The 10,728-nt window shown below is 49.3% G+C and overlaps 1 protein-coding gene across 1 annotated transcript; it reads right to left on the reverse strand.

Annotated features, from left to right (window-relative positions):
* Positions 1–1,291: 1,291 nt before the first annotated feature.
* LOC142767738 (endothelin-converting enzyme 1-like) lies at positions 1,292–10,190 on the reverse strand. The gene is made up of 4 exons (XM_075869964.1): positions 10,071–10,190; positions 6,415–6,821; positions 4,757–5,114; positions 1,292–1,600 (listed from the first exon to the last, which is right to left on the reverse strand). Exons 1-4 carry the CDS (start codon positions 10,188–10,190, stop codon positions 1,292–1,294), a joined length of 1,194 nt encoding a protein of 397 aa, XP_075726079.1.
* Between the last annotated feature and the right edge of the window lie 538 nt (positions 10,191–10,728).

Genomic DNA, 10,728 nt, shown 5'->3' on the forward strand with positions numbered 1-10,728 from the left:
ACGGGTGGTAGACACTCCCTTCAATGTTTTGTGGTTTCACGTGCCAATTAAACTCGCGATTCGGTTATATGTGGCACACAACAGTGTAGGGCTGTGACCACCTCTACTGAAGGGCGCTCACCACGACCAAAATCAATGCCCCCACATTCGGCTCAAAAGGAGAGAAACGTAGCCACCCAACAAAGAAGGTAAACCACCATCGCAATAGCTTTAATATTAGTTGTAGCAGCAGAATGTAGTAGTATTAACACACGCTCACAACTGTTTACAGGTGCATCACCAACACCACAGAACTCTTTTTACGCTAGCAATTTGTTTTGCAGTTGACGCCGCGAAACTACGATATGGTTATGAGGCATGGTCTATTGTAGAGGTCTCCGGAATAATCTTGAAGACCTTGGGTTATTTAATCTGCACCTTAAACCTAGTGACTGGGTGCTCTATACCCATTCAAATGCGCCCATTCTGGCCGAGGATCCAATTCACAGCCACAAGCACAGTAGCATGACTCGTTAGCTGATAAATTACAGCAGCGAGTTGCAATGCGCTCTGAAGATCTCTATTCGAATAACGCTTTTACTACACCGGCGAAATTGATAATCACAATGCGATGCTTGTCCCCTCGCTGTAAACTTTAGCGGACGACAGAGTCGCAAAAAATGGCTGGCGTCTCTCTATCCCAGGATACCATGGACCCGAGGTGACAGCTTGGCTCTCTTCACCAGACGTCGCCTGCCTTCAAGGCGCGAAGTTGTCAGTTGGGCCTCCACCCGCTTTCATGGTGTGTAGATGAAGACGCACATCCTAAACATCTGTTTCGCACCAAACACAGCGATATGTGGCATTGCTGGGTTAAGTCCACACTTCCATACATATGATAGAGTGTATCCCTTGCAGATCAGCATGTGTAGTTGTTTTGGCAGCGTAAGTGTTTGTTAATAAATTGTACGCGGAGGTGGGCGAAGCCAAAAGCGCAGGTGCACTGGCGCCGCTCGCCTTCGCTTGCTTCGCGCAAACGTAAGCCAGTGGACATAGCTTGTATGAGCGCGGAACATATGAAAAAAGGGAAAAGGCAACACAGACGTCAAGAAAAATAGGCGCTACAGTAAAAACAATTGCCAGTGCTTCGCTCACTCGTCACAATTCACTCAGTGAAGATGCGTGCATTTTTTTCGCTTGTTTAAGTTAAAGCGATTCGACACGCACATTTAATAAACATACACATAGTGCATTGTATACCGTGCCAACGCTACAGTCGTTTCCAACGATATACGGTGCACGGCGTTATAGGCTAAACGAAGCTCTTGCATTGGTGCCTCGATCGCATTTTGCTTCTCGGAGGGCACGCAAAGGCGTCGCTGAAGTCTTCCTTGTGTTTAAGGGGCTCGTTGCACAGCGCCGCGCCGTGTTGCGCCCCGCACTGCATGTAGCACAGCATCACGTAGAACAGCTGGCGTCCCGACAGGGGCACGTCGGGCAGCCTCTGTTCGTCGAAGGACGCCTCCGTCCTGAGCACCGCCAGCGCGACGTCTATTGCGGCACCGGACGCCATGTGGAGGCCCACTCTTCGCTCCCATTCGGCGTCGGTCTCCCTCGGTCGCTGAAACAAAGTGCGACCCATAATGGGACTGATCGTGCCGTAAGCTTATCTTTACACCGCAAGAAAATAGTAGGACGTCTGAAGCTTCGCCTTCAAGATTTGATAGAGATGGCGTAATCTGGCCTGGTGCGAATTAGCTTCCGATGCTTCGATTCACGCCGCCCCGCCGCGGTGGTCTAGTGGCTGAAGTACTCGGCTGCTGACCCGCAGGTCGCGGGATCAAATCCCCGCTGTGGCGGCTGCATTTCCGATGGAAACGGAAATGTTGAAGGCCCGTGGGCTCAGAATTGGGGGCACGTTAAAGAACCTTAGGTGGTCTAAATTTCTCGAGCCTTTCACTACAGCGTGTTTCATATTCATATGGTGGTTCGAGGACGTTAAACCCCACATATCAATCAATCAATTCACATCTTTCGCCGCCTGGCGCGAAACGCTCGCGCCACGCAATACACGACGCCTAAAGGAGACTTATGCCACTAAATAACATTCGTATTGTGTTTTATTCCCATAACCACTTCGAACAGACAATGTGGCCCTGATGAAACCCCTGCGTGCCAACACTGACACCCTGGCTTCAATTCCCACTCGGACCCAGAAATTTCTATTATTCACTTTCTTTGAATACTTCTCGCTTACAACCAACGACACCGACCCTGAATACCGAAGGTACCCGCTATGCGTCTGTAAGGTATTACATGCACGTTACTGATCCTGCATGTGGCTAATGACGATGAAGAATTGTAGCTGAGAACGTTGCAGTACGTGGGAAGCATTAAACCACACAATCGTTGCGTAATCAGCATCGCGTGATGAGCGGTTGTTATTTTACTCTTCTTCCTCGCTGTACACCACAGATTGACGGCATTCCTTACCCGATGTTGATTTATTTGATTGATCTGTGGGGTTTAACATCCCACAACCACCATATGATTGTGAGAGACGCCATAGTGGAGGGCTCCGGAAATTTCGACCACCTGGGTCCGTGCCCGACGTGACGCCTGTATGAAGTCCTTTTGCCAATGAGATTCACGCACCAGCATCGGTGTGGGGTTGAAAACTACTAGAATGCAGGCGGCACGTGTTCGAATCCTATTCGATTCTGCGTATATTTTTGTGACTACTTTTTTCATGTCTGTGTCTATCGATTACTTTTTTTATGTTTATCGGTTACAACACCGACAGGGACTGGCGTTTAAGAACTACGCTAAAAAATACCGGGTTTTCAACGAAGGTACCGATATGCTTTGCCGCTTCGTGTAACCTCAATTGAAGTCACGTCCATTTTCGTATATTTTACTTTTTAAAAATAAAAAAAAAACACGGTTTAAAAAGCAACTAACTTGTTATTAGGTAACTGTGGAGTATGTACACCAGCATACAAGTACCATGACATAGGTTTCTGTAGCGCATACTCCATACTTGTCCGTTTTATCTAGGCCCTACAGATGTCGCCATTTATCCGAATGAAAAATAACGCCTGCCGTCGGCGGGATGCCAACCTTCGAATCACGATACCCGATGTTCTGCGAATTGAATTACGACTGCGGGGGGGGGGGGGGGGGGTGCTCGCTTGTCTGCTTTGTAGAGTATTTATGTGTGCTTAGGCCTAATCCCCGGTAGTGTTAGCCAGTGCCTCTCGCTGCCCTGTTTCGTGGCAGAGGGAGTGAGAAAAGACTTGATGGAACACAATGGGCTGGCCATTTGGTCTCGGTGGCTTTAGGTGACGGCTCGAAGTCCCTGGACTGTGTTGGCATCCCCGCCCCGCCGGACGGCCCTGAGTTGGTCGTTCAGCAGTAAAAAAAATCACTTATCCCTACGAAGTGAATCATGAAAAGTGGGCAACGCTGAGCGTATCGTATCGGTAAGTAACCACACGTTACCCGACTGTTGCCCCACATATTGTAAAGTTAGTGGCATTGAGTGTATATAGAGATAAAAATTTTAATTATTTTTCCCTTTGCTGTCGTCTTAGGCGATTCAAGAAGAATTTTAAAAATTGGCGCATTGGAGGATATGCCTCTAAAGTGAATCCAAGCACCGACCACCTTATACCGGTGGCGAGACATACCATTTCAATAAGGGTGATTTGTTGGGATAGAGTGCTCGAAATGTCCCATTGTGTTACGGGTTTCCCTGAAGAAATAAAGTATACATTTAAGGGCTCGTTTTCCTTGTTAGACACAATAATAATCAGATCTAACAGACATCAAGGCGCATTTTAGTAGCGATCACCTCATCAGTGCCCTTCTCTATGGTTTATTTTCGCCGGAAATAGCGATCTCTCACTTTACGCCCATGTCTAGGTTGAAGTCTATTGTGATACATTTCTTTGTGCCTCACATACGTTTCGACTATAGCAACGGTTCAATACCGGGATCACTATGGAAGACAAGGCAAGGTCCTCAGGAGCTTGGAGCCGCTCGCTGGACTACACTTCCTTTTAAACTATAAAAACCATGAATTTAATCTGATATCTGATCCCTTTTACAACAAACAGCGTCCGCATATTTTATCCTCTTTAATCGTTTTCTTATTGAGTGACCTTTGCCGCAGAAATTTCCACTGTTTAAGTGTGGCATGTCAGCTGGTCAAGGGCCACTAAAATCCATCGCTTGCCGTTCGTTGATCGCGGAAAAGGACCGAGCAGGTCAGCACCAACGACCTCAAACAGGGAACCTGGGGAGCTATGGGGTGAGGACTCGCTTGCTGGATTCCGTGCTGACCAGTTGTGCCCTCGCGATCTCCGACGTCAGCGTATCTCTGACCTACTGGGCTGGCCCTACGTCATCTCCTGACGCCGATCTCCGACGACAGCGCAGCTCTGAGCTACTGGACTTGCCCTACGTCATCTCCTGACACCGACACGAGCTCTCGCAAGTGGTGCCCTGTCCTTGGACTCCTGTGACCGGGTTTCTATCTTTTCTATCTCTCCTACCCCCTTGATATGTCCTCGCTCGCTGTCCCAGTGCATCTCTCTCTCTCTATCTCTACACCTTTATTGCTATTCTTTTAATCCCTCATCACCCCCATCTCTCGTGAGCTACTGCTGAGGTGTCGCACTCTGATGCAGACAGTAACGGGGCTCATTTTTCTCTTCTTTTCCCTCTTATGGCCAAATCTCTCAGGAGCTTCGCCCCTAGAGCTCGCTCGACTTACGTCTTCGTACATTGCCGCGTAGAAGCAGCTTCGGAAGATATCTAGGGAATCGGTGCTGTGGCCCTCGTGACGAAGGTCGACGTAGCTGAAAATGGTGGCCTTGGCCACTTCGACGCCGAACGTGCCCAGGCGCACCGGCGCTGGCGCGGACACGTGGTACACGGGTGGCGCTAGTACGGAAGGCTTGAGGGTGTAGTCTAGCCGGTCGGGATAGGCGAAGAACGCGTACAGTTGGTCCCGCAGCATCCACGTATGAATCTGCGTACCGATGGCGTCCGCGTCTGTCTGACGGAGGGCGTTAGCAGCGTCTCGCACGTTCCTCACGAAGCTCACCTCCATGTCCGGAAAACGGGAGAACCTGTGACCAGCAATCGAAGCACCGACAACTTCAGAAACAGTGTGAAAGGTACAGAATTGCTTCTATTTTTTTGGCACGCTGTTTCCACTAGGGTAGTTCGGTGCCTACAGAACCGGAAATTTCTCGAAAGGATCGTACAGTGCAGACCGAATAACATGCTGCTCGTCATGCTTTTGTACCCCCCACCCCCTTCATGTAATACTCTGAAAAGGGCCTTTAAGGGTAATTAAATGATGATGATGATGACGACAGTGTTTGATGACTTCGTAAGCCTTCAGTTCCTCAACAAAACGAAAACTGTTCATCGTTGTCAACACGAGGGATACTGAATATCATCACCTCTTGAAGGCGCCACCCATGACGGTGATCATGACATTACGGAAAATGAAAATTTCGTAGTTCACATGACTTAACGTCACGTTATGACGTCGTAGTCACGTCACATCCCCGCTTTGTGAAAGTTGGGTCGATCATGTAAGCAGTGCAAGACGAGGTGAGGTGCGAATGGTTTGCAACGCCTCCAATTCTGAAGGCACTGACACGACGACGTCGTTGCAGGTGATTGCGTGAGATGACATCATGAACTCCATATCATGGTCCCAGTTTGTGCCATTTTCTGAGGTAACACGAAATCAGGTGAGGTGCACATGTAGGTTTTAGTGTAATCGATACTGCGGGCACTGCAATTGCATGTTAGGCGCAGAATGTTTTTTGCGGGAGGTTGGGGAGGCGGGAATAAATCCACTCCTCAAGCAGACCGCATAGCGCAGACCCGAACGTAGAACCAGAATAGTCCTTACAACACACCTCCATTGTAGATAGTGCTGGTACGTACGCACAGTGTCTAGAACTGCAAAAATAAAAAAGAAGAGAGGAGCATTACAGGCTGCAGAAAAAAAGGACGAAGTACCACGCAAGACCCACACCGCAATTGTAGTCCCTTTGATAATGAAGGCTCCTTGTGCATGCCCCATTATTGTCTTATTCTATGTAAGGTTCTGCGCTTTGTATTATACTTGAGCGAGCACCAATGAACACGGTCAAAACTTGTTCCTTTTAAGATCAATACATCCACAGGCGTGCACACGTGGTTAAGAAGGGAGGCGCAGAAACAGCTCCAAACATTGACATGATAGAAAGGGGGAACTGCGACGAACCATCACCACCTCCCCCCCCCCCCCTCGTGAAGAGGAACCCCGCTCCCGCGTATCAATGCATCCACTAAGATGACGAAGACGACGGTTACCGCTTTCGAGTTGTCTCGCGTCAATGCAGAGGGAATATGCGAGATCTTTCTAACCTGGCCTCGAGGTCATGCGCACTGGCGATGTTCATGATGCTGAAGACTACGTCCATCTCAAACCAAGGGTAGGTGGCCCTGTCGAGGCTCTGGTACACGGTGCGACGCACGGCCCTGGCGATGCGTGCAGCGTCGGCGCGCACCGGTTCTGTGTATACGCTCGCCACGAACGGCACGAACAGGGCCACTCCCATGGTCGCTAAGGTGAAGGACAGGCACGCGCGCTGGTGTTGCGCCGCGACATGCTCGCCGTAGCCGTGGTAGTTTGCGATCAGTTGTCGGTTGGCGAACCACGAGGTGAACTGGACACACAGCCAGCCGATGACGAGCTCTACGACGGTCTCCTTCTGCGCGATCAGCTGCAGCGCCACCAGGAAATACTCCCGGTGGCTCGTCGAGATCGTGATCTGGATGTGTAGCACACGAAAGAAGGGTCTTTGTTGCCTTTAGGTGAGTTGACTGTTGGACCATCCGCATGTGTTTAGAATAACTGGTTAATGATTGATAGTACTTGGTACTCTACTATGGGAGCGCACTAGTCTGTCCCGTTGGCCTAGTGCTTATAGCACTAGGCCCGTGAACTGTTAGATAAAGCCTCTCTGGCTGAAGCTGTTGCAGTAATGTGTGTTTAGAAAAAAGTTTTTAACGATTTAGAGTAAGAGCTACTCTACTATGGAAGAACATAAAGCCGTGCCGTAGGTCTTGGTTATGTAAAAAACGCCCACGCATATCCATGAAATAAATTCTGATGATGGTGCGAAGCAGTATGCATCAGATTAGGTATTATGGCCTTCTGTTTTGTTCTGGTTAACAGCCTTTTATTTTGATCTTGTTAAATTTGTGTTCTGTCATGTGATTTGAGTGATGAGTGTAAATGTCGATGTATTTGCGGGGTTATATTTTGTATGTTCCGGTTAACAGCCTTTTGATAATTTTTTGTTCTTCACAGATGATCCGGTTTCTACGTTCGTTGTAGAGAGCCGGCGGTGGTTTATGGACGGAGGGACATTGTGCGGAGTTAAGGTACTTCGCTCCTAAATATTGGTCAGCTTCGCACAGCTGGCGCAAATCCCGAGAAAACAGGGAACCCAGTGGCATCCTTTTCATTTCCTCCTCCTCACCCTAGCTTACCTATGCCCCTTCCATGCCACACTTCACTATGCAATGATACGCTGTGCCGCTCACTTCCTTCTTCCTCACTATCACATCAGTCCTCCTCATGCTCGGTTTTAATTAGCATTCTCGCGCAATACTATAGAAGGCTATGTTGTGATTTCTCTCTGTCTCTCTCGCTCTCTCTCGCTCTCTCTCGCTCTCTGTTTCTTCCTATCTCTTCCGCTGTCACAGCTAGGCTACACTATTTCGTGGAAGATACACGCGCAGAAACAAACTGTCTATCAACTCCGGGATATAATGAGCAGCAGGCTACACTCCGCGAAAGCTGCCGAAAGAAATGTCGCGTTAAAATCTTTAAAGGTGAACGGCTGAACGTCTACACGAATAAAGTATAGCGAATCATGAAAATAAGTGTCCGTAGCATCAAATCGAAGTCTGCGTTCATCGTTAGCTCAAATACACAACGTATGCTACGCCGGTGAAGGGTTATAAAGTATATTGTTTTCAGTTGCTCGTGTCGCGTAGAAGCTACGACATTGTGTGCTGCAACTGGTGGACTGGACCTCCCTATAGGGAGGTCAGCCAAGGGGCTACCGGACATCTAGGAGCCCAGCTACGTTTGCTTATAGTGTTTCAAATAAGTTGTATCCGTTAATCCATTGGTCTGTGCTCGCCTATATGCATGCGTGTTCGATGTGCACACGATGTTATCGGAGGGTGTCATTGTGGTGTGCAAGGTAATCATATGCAGACATTATGCAGGATAACATTTTAATTGCAGCATATCTGAATAGTAAAGCTACAAACGTATCACTACTTCCGGATAAGTGATAAGTGTAACTATATAATCGCTATTACGGTAGTAAAGTTTCTAATTTGACAGCTTCTACTTTCGCTTGCTACATAGCTATTGAATACTAGATGAGAAGATGCACTTTTCCTCACGTGTGTAACGCCGCACGTACGTGCGTCCGTACGAACGTACCGCAACGCGTTCCCCTCACCGCAGAGGTTGTAGCGGTACCAAGTACAGGTCCCGGCACAGCTGCGTGTTACCGTCACGCTCCCCTCAGAGGTGCGCCGTGACATCACTCTCTCCCTCCCCCGCAGCACGCTCGCCGCAGCACCCGAAACTGCAGCTAGCTTCCGGCTCCTCCACCCGCAACACCCTTCAATCTCGCTTCACCCTCTCCACCTCTTTCAAAGCTCGACCGAACGTCCAATAAAAAAAAAACACTCTTTCGGTTCATTTATCTGCGATGAAACGTACACGAAACCCAACCCGCCTCCCGTGTCCTTGAGTTTTAAAGAAACGCTCACCAAGTAAAGGCAAAAACTCACAAACGCGAAAATTCATGCGACAGCGAGGAGCGACGCGACGTAGATTGCCTTCGCGCGAACAGTCGCTAGAGCAGACAAACCTCATTCACGCGATGGCTTCGGCGAGCGAATTCCACCTTTGCTTGCACGAGGCCGTCTACTCGTACCAAGAAAATCGCGTAGTGAGCGGTATGCAATTTAAAAATAAGATATATTGTGGCGTAATAGAACGGAAAGTGTTTATTATTGCCTTGCAGCTCTTTTTTATGTGCACGTGCACAAACATTACGTTATATCTTCGTTGTGCACGCGTGACTCGGGTGGAGAAGTGAGTGAGAGGAGGTGGCGATTTCGCAGCACATGAAGAGAACCGGCAGTACGTCAGTCATGTACATCCTGTTCCGGTGCTTTGAGCACAGCACTTCCGGGCGATGGGCGATGGTTTCCAAATCTGGAGAACCGAGTGATCGCGCGAAAACTACCACGCGAGACGTCGCGCGAACGCCCTGTTTCGTCGCTCATAGCATCGCTCGTCGCTGTCACGTGCATTTTCGCGTTTATGAGGTTTGGCCTTGAACGCTACACCATGTTTCGCTTCAAACCGTTCTTCTAGCACCCGTGTCGACGTCCTTTTTAGCCGGATGAACGCCGTGCGCACCGCTGCTCCTTCGCATTCAATAGAACCCTTTTAAAAACGACAGCAACACTTGGCGGTGGCGTTCATGGTAAAGGAAGAAACTACCACAAAAGCGTGCATCCACCGGGCTCCGTTCTTTTATATTCCGCCTTCGTTATGGCAGCGGCATCCCACGCAATTCTACGCTGAAGTTGTAGCTGCGGTCACAGGAACGCTCTGTCGTCGACTTGATTATGTAAAACTCAACTATCCTGTCTGCATTTAGAGGCAGAAGGAAAAACATATCAATGTCTCACCCGGCCGTGGGGAAAACAGTTGCATGTAACGCCACTTGCATAACGAAGGCTGAATAGAAAAGAACCCGTAGCCCAGCGGACGCACGCTTTTACGGTAGTTTCTTCCTTTACCACGGACGCCACCGCCCAGTGTTGCCGTCGTTTTTGCAAGGGGTCTATCAGGGTTCCCATTGGGGAGTTCGTCCATGCATTTTTGGGGGGACAAGCGCTCACTGCAGGTTAGTTGTAAGTATCAATATTTCTCCTAAAGTTGCAGCGCGCCTCTCAGTGTAAACATGTCCCCGCACCTCTTCGCTTCCGGTGAGGTCGTAGTGCCTCGCGATGGTAGTCGTCCACCGTTCCCACGTTCCGGATGTGTCGTAGGGGCTTCTTTCGAACACGTACGCTCGGGGCGCCACGCTATACATCCGGAGAAGTGGTTCCAAGACTTCGGCCTCGAACCCAAGCATATCTTCGAAGGTGACGCCGTCTGTTACGCCGGCCCCGTAGTGCGTGTACAGCGTCTCGAAGTAGTGTCGGTGGGCCGGCGACCCCGGCACGAGCCTTAGAACCGTCATCTTGAAGAGGTCGAGGCCTCGAGTAGGTTTCACAACGATCTATAAAATCAGAGAGAAAATGGATGCTTGGTCGACGAGGTACGATGGAGTAGAAATAAGAACAGCCCAAAATACAAAGCACTAGTATAGGCACCCGGAAAGGCAGTTTACGAGATCTGATTGTAGCGGCAAAACACACCGCCTAGCGAGTAGGCGCAGCAAAAGCGAGCCTTCCAATGCGTACCCTAGTGAGTATACGCAGCAAAACCGAACTTGCACGTGCATATAATTTTGCTTTTTAGTTGCGAGCAAGGGATTCACGGCTGATTAAGCGCCCAGGAAGCGTTCTTTGAATACGTGCCAGAAAGGGCACTGACACTTCAGCGTGTCACTGATTTGAGTGAGCGTT

Source organism: Rhipicephalus microplus, chromosome 7, assembly GCF_043290135.1.
Source record: "Rhipicephalus microplus isolate Deutch F79 chromosome 7, USDA_Rmic, whole genome shotgun sequence".
NCBI lineage: Eukaryota > Metazoa > Arthropoda > Arachnida > Ixodida > Ixodidae > Rhipicephalus > Rhipicephalus microplus.

Coding starts and splice junctions, on each gene's coding strand:
- LOC142767738 (XM_075869964.1), bottom strand. CDS start 10,190: ATGTATAGCGTGGCGCCCCGAGCGTACGTGTTCGAAAGAAGCCCCTAC. Junction 5,115..6,414: donor GCGCATGACCTCGAGGCCAG/GTTAGAAAGATC, acceptor TGCTGGTCACAG/GTTCTCCCGTTTTCCGGACA. Junction 1,601..4,756: donor ACGCGGCAATGTACGAAGAC/GTAAGTCGAGCG, acceptor ACTTTGTTTCAG/CGACCGAGGGAGACCGACGC.